The following is a 21,258-nucleotide window of genomic DNA, read 5'->3' on the forward strand; positions in this document are numbered from 1 at the left end:
AACTACACACCTGTGCACCACACTACACACCAGTGCACCACACTACACACCTGTACACCACACTACACCCCGGCACCACCCTACATACCTGTACACCACACTACACACCTGTGCACCAAACTACACACCTGTAAACCACACTACACACCTGTACACCACACTACACACCTCTGCACCAAACTACATACCGGGCCGGTGCACCAAAATAAATAACAAAAATGTTTTGTCTAACGGCCGGACCATCAATCAGGGACAGCGACCCATTGGTTCATTTTCTGAACTGATACTGGGCTGGCCCAATCACATCTCTTAATAGGCCCCATGGGCGCTGGAATAGAGGCACCCAGATGTTTTGTCCCCCCACTTTCAGGTATTAGGGACAATTATTTTGAAGAGAATGCCTATGCCAGACTGGAGATGCCGATGGGAGGCTCTTCTGAGGACAACGTAGAGAGAGAGATATGACGGTAACAGAACGTTGGCGGTAATGTCTACGCCTCGATACGCCTCGTTCCTAACACACTAACACACTGTCCTTATAAAGACAATGTGTTTTTATTTGACATGGATTTTATTGTGTTCCGTTTCCTTATTAAAGGTTTCCTTAAACAAATAAGGGACCTAGCGTAATGGAGACAGTCAAAAATGTCACAGCCAATTTTCCCCGTCCAGCTCTGTTCACACTTGTACACTACACAACACAGCACGCCAAACAACACAACACCGCCAAACAACACAACACGCCAAACAACACCGCAAACAACACAACATGCAAACAACAACACGCCAAACAACATAAAACCACCAAACAACACAACACCACCAAACACAACACAGCCAAAAAACACAACACCGTCAAACAACAACAGCAAACAACACAACATGCAAGGAAGAAAAACACGCCAAACAACAACAACACCAAACAACACAACACCACAAACAACACAACACTACCAAACAACATAACGCGCCAAACAACACAACACTACAAAACAACAAAACATCCCTATACAACACAACACGGCAAACAACACAACACTACCAAACAACACAAACCCCCAAAGAACACAACACCAAACATCACATGGCCAAAGAACACAACACCGCCAAACAACACAACACCAAACAACACAACAACAAACAACACAACACCGCCAAACAACAACAAAACCAAACCACACAACACTGCCAAACAACCCAAAACAAAACTACACTACACAACAAAACACTGCCAAACAACACAACCATACACACTTCCACCAAACTACTGCACATGCCATCAAACAACGCAACACAATGCTGCCAAAGAAGACAATGCAACCAAACTACACAACACCTACCAACAATATCACATTATCTGCTTCTATGTTCAAATGAGTCCAAATTAACTCTTGTGTTCAAATCTCCAGGTCATAATAAAAAAGGTATCTTCACTTTATTACAAGAGACTACGACTGATAAAATAAATGATTGTATTAATCGGTGAATACTGAGTTGTCCAGCCTTACATGGCACTGTATTACTACTGGACACTGGAGTAATGGGGACTTTGACATGGTCAAGCGATCTATAAAGCCATAGGCTGATGGACTGTTAGAGCAACGGAACTATAGACCTATAGACATAAAGACCTAAGGACCTATAGACCTCTCGACATATAGACATAATGACTGATAGACATATAGACATATTGACCCAGTGACCTATAGATCTAAGGACCTATAGACAGACCTACAAACAGACAAACACACAACTAGACCTTTAGGTTGATTGAACCTTAGACCAACAAACCTATAGACTGATGGACCAACAGACCTATAGACGCTTAGACCGCTGGACCTATAAACCCATGGGCCAAGAAATCTAAAGAAAGACTGACCTGTAGACTGTTAGACCTAGGGAACAATAGACCAATAGAACAATAGACCCGGAGAACAATAGACCCATGGCACGATAGACCCATAGATTGACAGACCTATAAAAAGATAGACCTATAGACTAAAAGACCTGCAGACTTATAGATAGACCAATAGGCAGAGAGACAGACATTCAGTGATTAGTTACTGTTGCCAGACAGAGCCAATGATCAAACAGTTGTTTCTGGACGTAAACTTGTTATTCTGAGTTGAATCATTATTAGATTATCACAGTTTGCTGTTTTTAGAATTACAAACACATCTGAACATCATGTGCGGAGGCCTGCGGGTGGTACTCCGTGTTCCAACGGGGAAACACTCCTTCAGCGTCCCACAGAAACGAAGTGAAAGTCCACGTTGTTTCAGGTGTGAACTTATGCTATCTTTCTCTTCTCCTTCTCGTCTCTTTTTTTTCCCGCTGGCAATCGGCAAACAAACCAAGATGGAGCCGGCTGTCCGTCAGCTGCATGGGGCCGCCCAAGCAGCTGCGGGTTCCCATGACCCAACACCGACTCGGACATGGAGGAAGATTACAGGGGAGGGAACCAAGTGGAGCTGGGGGGAGATTAGAGACTAAGAGGGTGAGAGAGAGGGAGAGAGAGAGAGACAGACAGAGAGAGAGACAGACAGAGAGTGCGAGCAAAAGAGGGGATAACTACTCCTTGAGAAAAAAAAGGTAAAACACTGTGTATTTCGCACTTAAAAGGACTGTGTTTGTACTGTGAGGTTGGTTTATTATTAGGAAGGGTGGAGAGACAGGTACTGTAAGATGGGGGGGGCGATCAAGCCCTGGGACAGTCTCATACAGTTGTTATCAAAATGTGACAAAATTATATTTTGTCCGAGTTTGAATGGATTGATTAATTTAAGGTTCATGTAATGAGGATCAGCTCAGGAAGTGATGCTGAATCCGTGACGACATCACATCCCTGACCTGGAAAATGACTGATTCACTGAAGAATGAAGAAGAGAGGGACAAGGGGGTCTGCTCCACCTCTACTCTGTAAGGAACCGATGAAGGGAATCCACCATTTTCACATGTGGTGTGCGTATGGAATGTCGACACTGCATAAAGACGTATGACCATCTAAAGCTTTGTCTCCCATCACTAAATGGAACGTGATTGGCTCAAAACGTCGGGATAATATGATTTGATTCAAGATTCAAGATTCAAGAGGTTTAATTGTCACATACATATACATACTTCCATACATATATGCATTGAAATGTCAAAGGTGTCAAAGTGAAATGTCAAATTCACTGAAAATAGCTCCCAGCAGGCAGTCACAGCGGAAAGCGGCTTTCGGGACCCGATGAGTTTACTACGTCCAGCTTGAAATTGAGATCATAGGTCAGTATGGAGGCCAGGTGGAGTCGTCCACTTCATCAGAGGAGGATGGAGGATGTTGGTGTTAAAAGCTGGCGGCGGAGCATCGACCGTCTGATGAATTCATCAGTGTACGAAGACGAAGCAACACAAACAAGTCAACAAGTTCCTCGATGCTCCTGATTTATTTAGAGGAAAGATACTCTGAGATAGAAAGCTCACTTACACTGGGAAACGAGGATTGATCTATGGGCACAACAAAAGACCAAGAACCAAGAACCAAGAAGCAAGAAGCAAGAAGCAAGAGCATACGAAACGTCACGGTTTCCATCGTACAGCAGCGCAAACCCCCTTGTTTTTCCCAGGAACCGGAGCACGACAGTTTCAGGCTTCAGCTGAAAACACGACCAGCGATGCTGAATGCACCGTTCAACACCGTTCAACACCGTTCAACACCGTTCAACACCGTTCAACACCGTGGGTTTCGGTGGCGTTCCATCTCGGTGACATCACAATGCCTCATGTTTTGTATTTCAACTGATTGTAACGAGAAGACAAGACGTGACATTTCTCTGGGGTCTGAAACTGATTCAGAGACTTTTGTTTGAAAACTAAAACTTATAAACTCCTTCTGATGTGGTTACAAGCAGCTGATGGAGAGTTACTAGAGTCCAAATCCACAAGATCTTCTGTGTTGGAGAGAATTACACTATAATCAGTGGAACGGTGGCACGGTGGCGCAGTGCATTGCACTGCTGCCTCACAGCAAGAAGGTCCTGGGTTCGATTCCCGCCTGGGGCGCTGTTGGCACCGTGCTCCGGCGGGTTATCTTCCAAAAACAGGAGCCTTTCTGTGTGGAGTTTGCATGTTCTCCCCGTGTTCACATGGGGTTTCCTCCACCTCACGTCAGTAAGGACCCCCACCAAAAACATGCACCCATCATCGGCTGACCAGCGATGGACATTTATCACCTGGTCCCCGGGCGCGTCCACGTATGCTGCCCACTGCTCCTGGCTGTGCCCCCGGAGGAAGGACAAGCCAGGATGGGTCAAAAGCAGAGGAGCCATTTCACCGGCCACCATCAAGCATGTGCATGCATGTGTTGTGGAGTGTCGTGTGACAATTAAAGACTGTTTCTTTCTTTTCTTCGAAAGGCGGACCCCGCCAGCAACCATGTCAAACAGCATATAGAGGAGCACGTGCAGAACACAAATACATTGAATGGCTGTTTGGTATAAATTAACAGCTAAATAAATGATCAAATATGGTATTTTTTATAAGAAAAATCAGAGGGATTACCACTATAAAACTAAACCTCACCGATTACCCTGGTGATAAATTCCTCAATGAAACCACAAACAAACGATGTAGAAAAGGAAGAATGGAAAGCAGAGTGGAGCGATGTGGAGGTGTGATGGTGCGTCAGATGGGTCGGTTCCCATGACCCAGGCGGGTTGAGGGGACGGGAGGTGACGGAGGAGACGGAGACAGATTACAGAGGACGGACGGCCTCTCTATTTACCCTGGACACGGACCGACCTTAGGAACTCATTAAACCGCTCAAGTGTTGGAAGAAGTGGGAGTTGGAGCAGAGACGGTGTGGAGATACCTGCAGTGCCCGTCCCACCCGATTCAGAATGAGTCCACAGAGAACAGGGGTCTTATTAGGAGTCGGAGTCAGTGCACTGCACTGCTGCCTCACAGCAAGAAGGTCCTGGGTTCGATTCCTGCCTGGGGCACTGTTGGCACCCTGCTCTGGTGGGTTATCTCCTAAATAGGAGTCTTTCTGTGTGGAGTTTGCATGTTCTCCCCGTGCTCACATGGGGTTTCCTCCACCTCACATCAGTAAGGACCCCCCTCAAAAACATGCACAACATCACCAACGACCATCCAACCAGCGATGGACACTTGGTACAAGGTCCCCGGGTGCATCGTCGAATGCTGCCCACTGCTTCTGGCTGCCCCCCCGGAGGAAGGACAAGCCAAGATGGGTCAAATGCAGACACCCAAAAAGCGTGTGTGTGTGTGTGTGTGTGTGTGTGTGTGTGTGTGTGTGTGTGTGTGCATGTGTTGTAGTGCGGTGTGTCATGTGACAAATAAAGATTCTTCTCTTCTTAAACACATCACCTTTATTAATGCGGCGTCGATGACAACACCAAATATCCCATTATTTTCAATACCTCAAACAAGAAAACCTCAAAACGGATCATTTGACACTTTGGTGCTTTCATAAGATATTTACACACAATACATATTGGAAAACCAATCATCACTAATGTGGATATAATGACCATTGAGTGAAGTTCAGAAAACTGCATTGCTCTATTTTTACTCTCCTTAAAGACATTTAAATAAATCACCATGTTACCAGAACCATGATCCCAGACCATATCTAGTCCTGTATCCCAATATTGATATTATATTGATATATCGGCAGCCGTTACCTTATGACCATCACCTTACATGCCATAGAATGTAAAGCCAGGGAGCCAAGGGTGCGGTCAACAAATCAAACAGGATTTATATTTTTGGAAAGTACAGTTAGATGTTTCCTTGTAAATGACTGTAAAAGTTTCATATCAATAATTAAAATCCAGATTCATTTTGACTTTGAAATAGCTTGTCATCTTCCTCATTGATCCGTAGACCCGACCTGATCTGGAACCTTCTGACCCGTTTTCCCCCCTTTTCCGGTTCTCATCCCCGTTGCCGTGTCTCAGGCGCCCAAACGGGGGATTCCCTCTTTCTCTGGAGCGAACGTCACTTGGGGAAGACACGGCTGAGACGTGACATCACATCTAAACTCAATGGGAACTCAGAGGGAACAGTAGATGGAGTCAGACTCATGTCTTCAGGCGTTTAACCCTCAAGCACCAAATACTTCACTGCCATTCCTGAACCGAGATTCTTCCAGTGCAGATTATTAAACCAGTACAGAAGCCTGCGGCGCCAACACCATGAACATCAATCTGTGGAGATCTGGCATTTTTCTGGACCCCCTCCATGATTTCTGGTGGCACATTCCTCGGCCCTGAACCCACTCTTTGGACGGCACAACGACAGGATGAGGGCCAGCCCAGACGGGCACGAGCGCCGTCTCCACGAGGGGTTGGTTTTGTTGTCACGTTCCCGCCGTGACGGGACGAGGAAGGATGTTACCTTCCAGAAAAAGGTCTTGGGTTTGCACCGCGGAGTCTGAACGCCGACCGGTCCAAACGGATCGCAACATCCAGCGTCCACGCCATCAACACAAACCGCAACGAAAGTCAACATGGGCTAAAAAAATAGCTTCATTTCTTGGTAGTTGGTACCAGGCCAGTACCAGATAAAAATGTCGTATTGGATATGGGAGGAAAAAAAAGTAGGAATGTGATCTGATCCGACCAATCTATCCTGAAACATCACAGATACACTTCTGCAACAAGGACGTAGAGAGAGGTGAAGTACACCGCCCGATGTTAACGACAGTTTATGTTTTTGGTTTTAAATGCTGCAGTTTTGCACACATTTTCATATCGGAGTTGGGAAAATAAAAAGTGGCATGGTGCCAGCTCCATCAACTTCCAAACCGCCGCGCTGTAAAGCCTGCAGGGTCTGTCTGGAGCTTTTCTGGAGCAGACGGAGACGATGAGACGATGAGTTTCCGTGAGACACCGAGTTTGACGAGCGGAGCAAGACGTGAAGGAGCGCAGCGTCCGCCCGCAGCCGTCGCTCTGGAAGACTGTAATCAGCATAAATCAATCACAGCGTCTTCATTAGGTCCAGTGGTCACCACAGGCTGCCAGCTGACGGATTAGGCTTTGTTGGAGTGTGATTTATTGTGTGTGTGTGTGCGTGCACACGTGACTTACTGTTTGCAGCGTCTTAATGTGTGTGTGTGTGTGTGTGGAGAGAGAGAGGCCGAGCAAGAGAGATTTTCACATTTAAAAATATGTACGTAAACAGTACGTAGATATTTTAGGTTATCGTTACTATTCATCATTTTCAGTCTGTGTTGGACTCGACTGTTTGTTCGGTTCTAGTTGTATTCATATTCCTCACTACGTGTTTTCCATTTGCTTTGGCGACGTAAACGTCTGTTTAAAGAGAGAGAGAGAATTTGAATTGAATTGAGTGAAAGAATGAGCGAGCGAGAGACAGAGAGAGAGGGGGGGTGGGGGGGAGTGCGTTCATCTACAGTATGTGTGTTTGTGTGTTTGTGTGTTAGAATGTGAGAGCGTAAAGGAACTGATCTGGGGTCGGCAGAGAGGGAGACCTGGTGGGGCGCGGGGGTGAGGAGGGGGGTGAGGAGGGGTGAGGACAGTGTGAGGAAGGGGACCAGGAAGGGTGAGGATGGGTGAGGAGGGGGGAAAGGAGGGGTGAGCAGGGGCTGAGGAGGGGTGAGGACAGTGTGAGGAGGGGGGTAAGGAGGGATGAGCAGGGGTGAGTAGGGGTAAGGAGGGGTGAGGATGGTGAGGACAGTGTGAGGAAGGGGGCCAGGAAGGGTGCGGAGGGGTGAGGAGGGGGGAAAGGAGGGGTGAGGAGGGGGGGCCTAAAGGGACACTCGACACCTCGCCTCCAATTGAGTCAAAGGGATTTGACTTTTGAGAAACGAACCCTGAGCCTCCACAGCTTCACCTGTTCAATGAATAAATTACACACACACACACACACACACACACACACACACACAGTAATAACAATACATTTGACTTCGTTTGAAGTTTTACTTTCTAAAGATCATCACGTTTATTTACAAAACTTCAAAACTTCAAATGCAGCAAAATATTTCAGTTACACTCAAAATAAAATTTTGGTTTTATGTTAAAAGTTTTCATGAAATTAGAGTTTGTAAAACCATCATCATCATATAGAAAGAAAGAAAACAACAAGCCAATTAACAGCTTCCAGAGTCGTGATCAGAGCCCAACACCTGCACATCCCACCTGCTCGGATGGAGGGATGAATAAAAGATGAAAACATGAGGCCTGGGGCCATGGGGGGAGGGATGGAGAGAGGGAGGGAGGGAGGGAGAGAGAGAGAGGGAGGGAGGGAGGGGGGTTAGCACGTTGTTAACGACCCCCCACCCTTCCTCCAGCCTCTTCATCCCTTCCCTTTCCTTTGTTTCCTCCATCATTTCCTCCTTCCCCCTTTCTCTACCTCCCTGCTCCTTTCCCTTCTCATCATCCTTTCTTTTTCCTTCCTCCCTCCATCATTTCGTCCCTTCCCTTCCTGCTGTCTTTGCTTCCTTCCTCACTTCATCTGTCCTTCCTTCAATCCATCTCCCGCTCACTTTCCTCCCTTCCTCCCTCTTTTCATTTTTATGCCTTTATTTCCTTCCTTTCTTCTTCCCCGTCTTCCCTTCCTTCCTCCCACCACCTTTCCCTATGCTTCATCCTTTCTTCCTCCCTCCCTTCAACATTTCCCCCTTTAACTCCTTGCCCTTTCTTCCCTTTCTTCTTTTCCTCTTCCCTTCCCAGTCCTCAGATCTAATCACTTCTAATCGAATCAGTCTCTCTCTCTCTCTCTCTCTCTCTCTTCCCCCCCCCCCTCTCTCTCTGTCTCGCTCGCTCTCTCTCTCTCACTCTCTCTCTCTGTCTCGCTCGCTCTCTCTCTCTCTCCCCCCCCCCTCTCTCTCTCTCTGTCTCACTCGCTCTCTCTCTCTCACTCTCTCTGTCTCGCTCGCTCTCTCTCTCTCACTCTCTCTCTCTCTCGCTCTCTGAAAGCGTGAAAATCCCATTCTCTCTGAATTCCATCTTCCAGGGGGCGGAGCCTCATCCATCGCTCCTTCACGGCGAGGAGGACGAGCAGCGGCACATTCCACCTTAAGTCCGTCAAAACACTCTGACGCCATTTTGTGGAACCAGCCGTTCAACGGATCCTCAAAGATCGTGATAAATGCGCGAGGAACGCGAAAAGCAAAACCACACCGCGAGCGTGAGAGGGAGACGTGCCGAGAGGGTTCACCAGGAAATAACCTATTTTCACGTTGGTGAAAAAAGAAATGAAGCTTTGTAGGGCAGCACGTGCACACATTATCAGTGTGTGAAGATCAAATATTATATATTTATTTTATGAATTAAGGGTGGAAAATGGGTGTGAAAAATCTGGAAACATAGAAAGTAACTGAACAATGTTTGGGTTCTCTTCGATCCATCTTCTTTGGGTCATATCCAAGTCATGTGACCACCTGTTTCTGGCGGAATTTTGAATATCTTTGTGTATTTTGGCTCATTAAGCCACATTAAAATGCACCATTGTGAAAAAGTCTCTTTTCCACTGCTTACATGTGGGTCTCTGATGGAGCTACTAACACGCTGTGACGTAACACCACCCAGTCAGTTTGTTACATCCGTCTGCTTCAGAAAACACCGGATTCAACGAGTCCTTCAGATTTGCATCCCCTTATTACATCACTTGGGGCACAGCTGGTAACTGCTCTGTTGGCTGCACGGACCAGCACAAATCTTTTCAAAGAAAGATGAATTAATACCAACTGTCAGTGAAGAAACCACAGACAATGGAAATATAAGAATCATAAAAGTAGTTCTGCTGTGTTTCTTTAAAAAAATAAGAAAAAGGTACAGCGTATGTGGTGGGCGGACCGCCGGCTGCGGCACGCCATCCGCTGTGTGTTTCTACAAACAAAACCAATAAAAATTGTTATTATTTTATTTGTTTTAATTAATTTTATTTAAAAAAATATATATATTTTTTTTTAATTTTATTTTTTAATTTTAACGTTTACAAGTCTCTCACAAGCCTGGAGCACGGCAACGACAGTGGGAACAATCTTTTAACTGATGCCCTGATGCCTCGTAGATCTGATTTGAGTCAAGATTCACCAACTGGATTGATTATTTCTCACATCAAATTTGTTCAGAAACATATTTTGGTGGAATGATTCAAGGGATTCAAGAGATTCAAGAGGTTGAAGGTGAAATCAGCGAAAGTTTACAAATGAAATATAACGGAACCTGGAAGCCATGCTCAAACCTCATTGGCTCATAGAACTAGGGGCCCTCAGGAAAGTGGCTCCACCCACTGAAACAGCTTCCTGGAACAGGACGGTTTCGAGGCATGTTAGAATGGTTAGAATGCATAGTCTGAGTGGTAATTTCTACAAAAAACTTTAAAAACATATTTTGGGGACCTCGGGGAGCTATATCAACTTGTGCAAAAGGAGAATAATAGGTCCACTAGCTCCCTATTCTTTGGCATTTTTAGCCTAAATACATTTGGTTAAAATAATCATTTACAATCATATTTTCTTCTTCTTTTCACCAAGTAGTACCTACAACTAAGTGACATTTCAAAGCATTTGATCAACATTCAAGGTGTTTTTACCTCGTAAAGCAACATGAAACCTTCCGGACGTCCCATTAGTCCCTCCACGGCGCCCCTCTGGGGAACATTAACTGAATAACGGCTCACACCAGAGGTGGAGCGGTCGGACTGTCACCCGTCACCGCTCCACGCCTTTCCCTCAGGACTGGTTCCCACGGTAACCCATACACACAGTCGGTTCTCGTCGGCACTAATTAGCACACCGGTGACTTCGGGCTAAGTTGCGGCAGGTTTGGGGCCAAATCTGTCTGAATTAAGTCTGATTCCAAATCTGATTCCTCCCGTTAGAAACCGCCCGACCCCCAGCGGCCACCGAGACTCCGCCCAACAGCGGCGTCCGCATCCCATCAGCCATTGCAGCTCAGAGCTCCCCGTCCAGGATGGAGCTGGAGGTAAAAGTTTGGGTCAACTGGGTTCATCTCACGTTTAAGGTTGAAAGAAAAGGTGATATTAGTGCCCCGGAGGGACGGATTTAGGAGAGTTCAGGTGCACGTGGCGTCCGGGTCATGTGAGGAATTTGGTTTACAACCTCCTTAAGAGTTCTTTTTGAAGGCCAATCTAGAGGTTCGCTCAAGCAAAGGCTCCTCCACATCAATCTCCGAGTTTAATGCCAAATTCTTCTGCATTTGAAGACACTGAAGCCAACGTCAATGGGAACAAAACGTGAGTGTTCTTTACATTACCCTGATGTTCAGGTGTTTCTTCTTTGATCTTTGGTATTTCAAGCTGTTGTACGAACCACATCCGCCCCAAGGGCAACAGTTAAATGTAATCTAATCTACTTTTATCTCAACTACAGACGTTGGAGTTTCAGGAACTGAACCTATTGTTCATTCTCGTTTACTTCCTTGTCTTTGGCACAGAACTGGCATTAGCATGGCATTGGCAGACTTTATTTCAGGAATATTAGAAAAAAATACGTAGGCCAAACTGGTTAAACCAACTAAGGTTTGAACCAAGCAGGAAGGTGCAGGTCCTCACTTCAGCAGAACCAGATCCCCCAATTTGACTGATCTCGCATGGGATAATAAAGCAGCTCCAGGTCCATTATTGCAGCTCCTGTATTATCACCAACATAAAAACCAGAGCCCGACCGATATGTCAGTTTGGCCAATATTTGACTTTTCCGACCACATCAGAATGGGCAGTTATGAAGCCGATGTGTCCCAATTTTTAAACAAGTGTTATAAACAAAATATCGTGTCTGTTTTACACTACTTTTAAGTTACTCACCAAAACAAGCGCTGAAGTCCGACTAGGCATTGTAAATCCATCCGTGTTTGTTTACACTCGCGTCCAAGCAGGAAGCCCATGCTGCGTTCATTGGAAACTCGGGAAACAAATTTGTACTGGAAATGATGATGCGTTCACTGGAACTCGGAAAAAATTTAAAATATCGATTTTGTTTAATGTTACCTTTTACATTTTCTTTTAATCGATCAAAAACGTGCGTTTTTATTTATTTATTTATTTGCGTATAAGTTAAATGTTCTCAAATTTAGACACTTTGGTCAAAACATCGGTAATCAGTGGGCGAGGACTCTCAAATCGGGATCCACATCTGACCCAAAAGTCTGGCATCGGTTGGGATCTGATATTATCAGCTGTTTTCTCAGCCTCCACCCCTGGATGGAGCCATGTTTCACAACCCAACACCTCCTTAAGTTGCTGAACATCAAAACTCATAAGAAGGCTCCCATCCAGCGCTGACAGTCTGCCCTCCTCCCACTTCACACTCTCCTTTCCTGGAGGTATTCCTCCCTTTTCCCTCCGTCATCCTGACGACTCGGCGTCTAGGCACAAAGGCTTGGGGTGTTAAGTCTTTGTTCTCCCTGAAAGGAGCGTTGACAAAGAGCTCGGAGAAGAGAAGACCTCGCCGTTTCAGAGAGTCCCAGAAAGTTATCGTCCACGTCCTGGGAATCACCAGCAGCCACTCCCACAACCAGCACGCCACCCAAACACCACCCAACACCCCCACCAAACATCCGTCACTGAGAAGGGTTTCATAAACAGTTCATATGGAAAGATTGATTATAACAACAATCATGGGAAAATTGATGCCAATATAATTCAACATCTATATACAGGGCTGGGCTATATCGACAGAAATCAAATGTCATGATATACTTTCATGAATACCTCAAATTTGATCATTTCATGATATTTTGGGGATGACTGTTGGGGTTTTTCCACAGGGCTGTGTGTTGAAGTTTTATTTAAAGAAAGTGAAGGAGGCTCCTGCCCAGAGTGTGTCAGAGGAGGACGTTGGAAAACAGATTCTGGTCCAGATGTGTTGAGAAACCCTGAGCGATGAACCTTCACCTCCTTCTGCTCCGGAGGAAGGTTTCAACAGAACCATCCCAGAGACACCGGGGGATTTTCCAAAAGCTGTCAACTCAAACAATTGCGATCAGGCGATAAGTGTGATGGCTGTACCGGGGAAGGGTTCTCTAATCTTATCTCATAAAAAACGATCGATTGATTAGTTAAGGGCCACATTCCCTGAATGAGGAAGGACTGTCACCAACAAAGCAGCCAAAAAAAAAAATCTAACACTCAAACCATACTATAAAATTCAATTATAATATGAAATATATGTACACTTGAGACCCATCGTCCCCCAAATATTTTCAAATCCTCACGTGATGTGAAAATATTTGAATTCTCAGCCCAGACTGAACTTCAGTCAAATCACTTTTATCTACACCCGAACCAGAAGCCCAGGCCGCCCCGCACAATGCATCATGGGAAGGATGGACAGCTACGTCTGCTGGAGAGTTGAGAACACCAAGGAAAGAAAATGTCAATTGTAAATCTCCCCGGTGTGGGACTAATAAAGGTTTATCTTCTCTTCTCTTAAATCCAGCTGAGGTTCATCGCAGGGTAGAACTGGAGGAAGCTTTGGAGAAAGACATCCATGAATCTGCAAAACTCTGCGATAACCACAATGTGGTTCAGCTTTGAATTTCAATTCCTGGAGATTTCACGTCTTCTCATCGTCCTGAATCTGGTGCACCGCGTCCTGAGTCGCAAGGCGGCGATCTGTTATTTGACAGAAGACATTTAAAGGGGCAACGCAGAAACACGATGAGGCCCGGTGCGGAGGAAACATAGCCGCGGCGCAGAGGGAAAGAAGAAGAAGAAGCTTTTAGGTTTATTAAAGACACCAAGATGGTGAGGAGGAGGAGGAGGAGGAGGAGGAGGAGGAGGAGGAGGAGGGGGAGGGGGGGAGCTGGGAACCACACACACCATGTACACACACACACACACACACACACAATTCTGTCCTTGGTTTGTCCCCTTGAACATGTTAACAACATCCAACATAAACACATATTTACAACACTTGTAAAAACAGCTGAAAGCAGCTTCTGCTGAACAGGAACGGTGGCTCAGCAGCTCCAGGTCTGAGGTTCAGAACATCACGGAGCTGCTGAAATATTCAGGAGGAACCGTCAAGGTAAGAAATCGTCCAGCAGCGGAGTGGACTCCAACATACACAACGTACCTCAGAATATGATGGCTTACATGGATTACTGGAGCTGCTTTCATAAAATACTTGCACGAAATAATTGATATTGACGGGAAACACCCTCGTAGATCACAACACACGAGCTGTGACATCAAACATCCGCGGCACAGAAGAAACCTTCCAGAGTGCGGTGCAGCCGGGCCGGCGGAGGAACTCACTGTTGAGGTCACTCAGCGAATTGGGTTCTTGAAGCCTTCAAGAGCACAAGAGCAACATTTCAGGTTTTTATCAGGATGCAACAACGACCAATCCCAGTCAATAAAGAGACGACAGTACTGATATGATATAGATTCAAGATTGATACCGCATGATCATCGGCACTGACATTCCCTGGATTGTCTTAAAAGTTCACGTGAACTCAGGCTTGTTGGTGTTGGCACACCACACCGGGCCCCCTGTCCATCCCCCGAACACCATCCCAGGGCCCCAGAAGCAGAACCCAGGCCGACGCCAGAGTCCGAGCGTCTCCATCTCATCAGCCGTAAAAGCCTCGGCATGGGCGACCCAGCAGGAGACCAGGACGGCGAGCCAGACGCACCCGGGGGAGGCGGCCGGGGCGCGTCAATGGGACGTGTCAAGAAAACGCACGACTCTCCTGACGTTCCACTGCGTGATGACGGACGGTCCGGGGAGCAGGGGTTCCACTGGGATTTGGGAGAGCAAACCTGGTCCAAGCAATTTCTTTATCAAAGGTCACGGAAACACCAGGAAACATCTCTGTGTATCGTGACGCATGCTGGGCTTGGAGGGATCCAGGAGGATTCCCAGCACGCCTGTCTACGTAGAAGGGGTCGTATTGATAGCACCGTAATTGTATAGAATGAAAGGGCTGGTGGAACAAACTACGGCTCACTTGACCACAGTTTGGCCGCTCGGACGATGGAAATTTCACAGGAATTTCAAAGTTATTGCAAAGTTATCAGTCATTTTGATCCGTTCTGGAAGGACCATATGGAAAAATGCGGCCATGTCGTCAAGGGAACCCCTTCAATATCTGCCTTACTTATTCATCTGCAAAAGGTGGGCGGACGGTTTCCACCCACCTCCATCCCCAAATCCACCCCACTGCGGACGGATCCAGAAGCTGCAACAGATTGCGCTCAAGCCAACCGGCACACTTCTAGAAAAGCCAGAGAAGAGGAGCTCTCTGAATGGGGTCGCAGCCCATCATGGCCGCTGCCAGGCCGGGCAGGGGGGAGGAATCAGGGGGGAGGAGCAGAGGAGATGATTCTGGCAGTAGTGGGGCAGAAGAAAAAAATAAACTGGCCTTGAAACCTAAGGAGTATGAGAGCCCCTGGTCCTTGATTTGCTCACAGAGGGGTGAGGGGAGGACAGGGCTTCTCTAAAAATACCCCATAAGGGGAGAGAGAGAGAGATAGAGAGAGAGAGAGAGAGAGAGAGAGAGAGAGAGAGAGAGAGAGAGAAAGGTTGGGTCAGAGAGAGGGGAGAGGGGAAGGAGAGCTAAATGGTGGCCTTTTTTTCCTCCCAACAGTCAAAAAACAGCATCTTAAGTGCGAAGGAGCAGATCCAAAAATACACCTCCCTCGTGACAGAACCCTCACAACCGAGACGAGGGGGTGGAGGGAGTCCTTTTCTTCCTCCCTCCACTATCAACCCTTCCTCTCTTGTCTCCCTCTCTCTTTCATTCCATCTACAACCATTCCCCTCCCTTTCATGAAAAAAGATGTCACTAAAGACTCAAACAGCCGGAGGGGCCGACATGAAGGGGAGATTATCAGCGAGGGGGCAGGACAATGACTTTTCTTCTCTGCTAATTCATGTCAGGAGCCAGTGGCCCAGATACTGCAGCCAATCAAGGGATTCCAGCGCTTGCACAGGCTACAGGGCATAGCCTCACACAAAACAGACTCTATTAGCTGCCATCAGTCCTGTTTGCCAGCATGCAGCGTGGAACGGCAGCCGGTCGGGGGCCTGGCTTGGATTTACAACTTATGTAAAGAGTGAATGAGGAGTTTGGCCTCAAATCAAATGTAAACCATTCGCACAAAGAGCGGCATCAAAGGGCTCTTTCCGAGCACGCACGACATCGTCATTTATCATCTAATGCCCCGAATTTGTATCCGCACCGCTCTGGACGTCTTCCACAGCCACGCTTACGGGGTCGGGGAGTGGAACCTCAGCCGGTACAGTTCCATTCAGTTCCCTTCACCTGGATGACACGTCTTCTTGCACAGACCATAAACAAACTGCTCTTCATTCAGTAAAACCTTTCCTTTGTCTCCTTTGATAACTATCCCATCATTTCACTGAGGTGCAGTTTCTCCGTTTCTACTTGGTGCAGTTTCTCCGTTCTCTGATTAGGATTCCATCTCCACGCAAAATTCCATCACGACTGGGAAAGGTGGAGTTGACCAGAGAAGTGACGGAGGTCTGAAGTCGTCTCAACGGTCGAAACAGGATGCAGCTCGATAGCTTGACAGAACATTCCTGGAAACCGTCCGGGTCACGCGGGTTTAGGCGGCGCTTCCCCCCCAGACAAGTGTCAGAATGCTACGTCTTTAGAGCTTTGGTTTTGGAAAAGGACGGTTGACGATCACAAGCGCCGTGGCTGCCGAGAGATTATCCTGCAAATTGTTGATTACAGGGATATTTGCCTTCGACACAATGCGAGCCAAAGACGCCACCGACTGTTGAGAAAAAAGCTTAAAATCAATTACAATCTTTGTGCAATGTGAAGGGAATGCGTCTGAAATGAGGGCTGCGGTGACCTCTGACCTTCAGAACACTATCGGCTGTTTTGTTCTTGACGTCAATTTCATTTTCTTTGCGGAACGTCATCAAAAGCACTTCATTTGCAAATGTAAAAACTTGTCTTTGGCTCTAAAGTTCATGAGCCACGCTCCTCAGGCGGTGTTAAATCGCAGCCTCAAACAGAATTTAAACCACGCACAACCTCGGCAAAATAACCAACACAGATACCATCGACCCCACCCCCCAATAGTGGAAAATACTGACCCCCGCACACACGAGACAATGACCCGAATAATGGCGCTGAGTGTGAACCCGAGAGGCCGGGTGGTACCGGCATCCCCGCACCCAGATTGACTGGGGATCTGCACTTGTTTGAGTAGCTGGTGACACCGATATCCACCTCCTGTGTCACACACAACTTAGTGGTAACGGAATCCGCCCAGAGGGCCCCACGTTACTACTTCCATCTTCCCCTCCGCTGACAGCTGACCGTGGGGAGTGATGAATGGGTAGGTCACGTAGTCGGCCGACCGCACAATGCACTCAATACGATGAATATCCGGCTAGCGGCGCGCGGCCACAGCTTTGGTGTCTGGTCCAACGAGAACCGCTGGGACTCAACTGGACACCGTGATCAATATCTGGCATCCGGTCAGCTGGAGCCAACACCACACATGCTTTGATCGGACATTGTTCATAAAGACGTACCTCGGATGATAGAGGAGCTCTGGTTTGACATCAGAGCCTTGTTGGTCAAGTAGTGTTGGGTAAGGCGTAAGTCTTTCGCTCAAAAGCACTTAGAAAGCTCCCATGTCTGTGGTGGTTCCTTTGTTCCTAGTTGATACCCAAGGACTTGTGCTCGGATTTTTCGAGTCCCAGACAAAGAATGATGCACGAAATAATGATTCAAGAGAGAATCATGAGCACATCTCCCGTCTGAAGGGCCGCTTAGAGCCCGTTCGCGTCAGCGGCGCTTTGAGACGATCGGAACAGGTCCTGTGATCCGAGACCGGTCCAGACTCTTGTGAGAATATCAGGTTGGTTTGACATTATCTCAAGTCATGAAAGACTGTTTGGCAAGACTCCCAAGATGTACGATCCACTGTGATCCCCGTCCCGCCGAATCCTACAGGGTGAGCGCTGCTGGGGACGGAAAAACTTGTAAAGATGTGTGACTGTCTCCCAAAAGTGTTTTTGGTGCATGGCTGCGATGACAGAACAGCTCATTCACTAACCCTCCTTCCTGACAGGACACACACACACAACCTTTCCTTTTTTCATCTTTTATCTGATAATGGCTCATTACAGCAGGTTCAATAAACGTTGCCAACATTGCTCCCGTTTCCCACGCTGACTCGCCAAACAAGGAAGAGGAACTAGATTTGATTGGCCCCGGCGTGCCGTTTGGATTAGATAATGAGTTACCAACCACGTCTTAATAAACAGCCGCTCTGTGGTCTCCACCAGCTATGAGAAAGTAGAGTACAGCCTTGTAACTTAAGTACTTAAGTAGCCTGTAAAGGCCAGAATAGTAGAATTTTGGCCATTTTTGTAACACATCTGTCACAAGGGGAACACAGTGGTTCCTGTGCCAGGGGTTCAATAAGCACATTCCAGGTCCAACCCTAAAAGCACCAGGTATTTAAGTCGTATTAATAAGTATTTTCACATTTATATTTTCACATTTATCTCACATCAGACCCACGAGCTACAACAACCACGACAGTAGAACCACTGCAGCAGAACCACTGCAGCAGAACCACTACAGCAGAACCACTACAGCAGAACCACAGCAGCAGAACCTCTACAGTAGAACCACTGCAGCAGAACCACTACAGCAGAACCTCTACAGCAGAACCACAGCAGCAGAACCTCTACAGTAGAACCACTACAGCAGAACCACTGCAGCAGAACCTCTACAGCAGAACCACTACAGCTGAACCACTACAACAGAACCATTGCAACAGAACCACTGCAGCAGAACCACTGCAGCAGAACCACTACAGCAGAACCACTGTAGCAGAACTACTGCAGCAGAACCACTGCAACAGAACCATTGCAACAGAACCACTGCAGCAGAACCACTACAGCAGATCCACTACAACATAACCACTACAACAGAACCACTGCAGCAGAACCACTGCAACAGAACGACTACAGCACAAACACGAAAGCAGAACCACTACAGCAGAACCACTACAACAGAACCACCACAGCACAAACACGAAAGCAGAACCACTACAGGAGAACCACTACAACATAACCACTGCAGCATAACCACTACAGCAGAACCACTACAGCAGAACCACTACAGCAGAACCACAGCAGCTGAACCACAGCAGCTGAACCACAGCAGCTGAACCACTGCAGCAGATCCACTTCAGCAGAACCACTACAGCAGAACCAGCACGATAAGCGGTGCGTAAAATGTCTCCAAAAGCCCCCATTCTGCCGAGCGTCATGCGGGTCCGAGGCTTTCCAAATCCCCCCGCGGCAGTAACACAAGTTGGGAGACAGATGCAGGTTGTCGGTGTAGGAGAACCGGGGATCCGTGCACGCCTCATACAGAGATACAGACGCGCGCCCGGAGAGGGACGCGCATCTACCCAAAGTGGATGAGCATGAGCAAATAACCAAACAATAACCACATAACGCCCGTTTGGTGTAATCTGTCTAATAAATGACTCCGTCTACTGTATAAACTCTCCGTGGACAGATCAACTTACCGGCCATGCGAACTGGAACGGAATGAGAATTTTCCCGTCCTCGTTGGTCCGACTTGCGCCGTTTCTTCCGTTCCTGAACCCAAAGGTATTCCCACCGAGCACGTTAGTGGCTCCGGTCCCGTAGGTGCACAGCCCCTTGGTGGTCACCTCGGCCTGGTACTCCTTCAGGCATACAATGAAGTAGGTGTGGCACTCCTCCGGGCATCGGTCCTGCAGCGCGCCCGGCGGCCCAGGGTCCGACTCGCCCCGGGACGCGTCGACGCAGCACGCCGCGCTGTGCAGCTCTCCGCGGGGGTTCTGCACCGAGAGCAGCTGCAGCTCGAAGTACCCGGTGGACTGGGACACCTGGGGATAAGATGACAGGGGAAATAAATCACTCTGTACGCTTGGAAACGCTTTACACGCAAGTACAAAGTGGAAAAAATAACTTTACGCACGGTTTGGCTGAAAATCCGACACTTATTTAAACTAATTCTCTGGGTAGCAGAGTTCTAAACGGTTCAAATGGTGGAAAATACAACAACGGCGGTTTGTTGAACAGTTTTCTTATAAACTAAAACCTATGAATTGTGATATTTATAATTATGTCGAGGTTAAATATTTTGGGGTTTTTCAACTAAACGCCATGGACGCAGATGCTGCTGCGCGCCACAACATGCACACAAACAATATATAAACGTAGTAATTAGAATGAAGAAATATAAAAAACTATAGATGTTTTCAAAGATTAAAATGTCTTGTTATACATGATCATTTCCTGCATTATCACTTCACAGAGAAAATAAAAAGTTTGGAGAGAGTATATCATTTTTTCTATTTCCAGAGCAAACTCTACATGTGCTCGTCCGGGAATCACATGACGCCGTTCGGCTGGAACCCGCGTCCAAGTGAAGTGAAAAAGAGAAACGCACGTTGTTTTAAAAAGCAAAGGCACCACAGCATCCACCGGTTTGAATCCGTTTTTTTTTGTCAGTTTCCTCCGACACCTCCATCCCAAACGCCGTGAGCCTCACCTCAGCCCACAGAGCCAGCAGCAGCAGGCAGCCTACTGAGAAGCGCTTCCACATGTCTCCAAACCAACACTGTCCAATACCATCAGGGAAAAAATAAAACACCTTAACGCCTCAAAGATGAAAATGAAAAAAAAACAAAAAAAAAAGCAGAGTATCCTCTTCCCTCCGGCCTGCGCTTCCTCCTCCGGGTGAGCAGCGTGGTGCACCAGGCGCTGCGCCGCGGACTGGAGCTTCTCTCTGCGGCGCCGAGCGAGCGGAGCGTCGGTGTGGACCCGGAGCGGAGCCGCGCTCTGATTGGCTGCACGGAAAACCATTCAACTGGGACCGTGCGTGCGTGTGTGTGTGTGTGTGTGCGTGTGTGTGTGTGTGTGTGTGTGTGTGTGTGTGTGTGTGTGTGTGTGTGTAAGAGAAAGAGAGGGGGGGGGGGGACGTATCATAATATTGTTATGATAACGATACACAACAAACAACAAACCTGCTACAATTCTCTGACCAAAGAAATAATCAGTTGTTAGTAATATTCTAAGATTTTATTTCATGTATTTTTATTTACGCATGAGTTGTTCATTGTGCTTTTTGTTTTGTCGCTTTCTGTGTTTTCCTTGTTAATTTTGTGCATGCATTGATGCATGTGTGTGTATTTGTAAGTACATATGCATGCGTGTGTATCTGTATGTATACATGCATGTATGTGTGCTTGTATGTA

General features: G+C 47.1%; 1 protein-coding gene across 1 annotated transcript in view; it reads right to left on the reverse strand.

The window, feature by feature from the left end:
- LOC307238947 (protein jagged-2-like) overlaps positions 1 to 20,650 on the reverse strand; it is a 53,907-nt gene extending 33,257 nt beyond the window's left edge. The window contains exons 1-2 of the mRNA XM_080012104.1: positions 20,553 to 20,650; positions 19,540 to 19,884 (exon numbers count right to left, since the gene is read on the reverse strand). Of these exons, the coding sequence (XP_079868230.1) occupies positions 19,540 to 19,884; positions 20,553 to 20,606 (399 nt within the window). The 5' untranslated portion in view covers positions 20,607 to 20,650. The remainder of the gene's footprint in view (positions 1 to 19,539; positions 19,885 to 20,552) is intronic.
- Positions 20,651 to 21,258: the final 608 nt, after the last annotated feature.

This window comes from Zeus faber, assembly GCF_960531495.2.
Source record: "Zeus faber genome assembly, chromosome: 13".
Classification (NCBI taxonomy): Eukaryota; Metazoa; Chordata; class Actinopteri; order Zeiformes; family Zeidae; genus Zeus; species Zeus faber.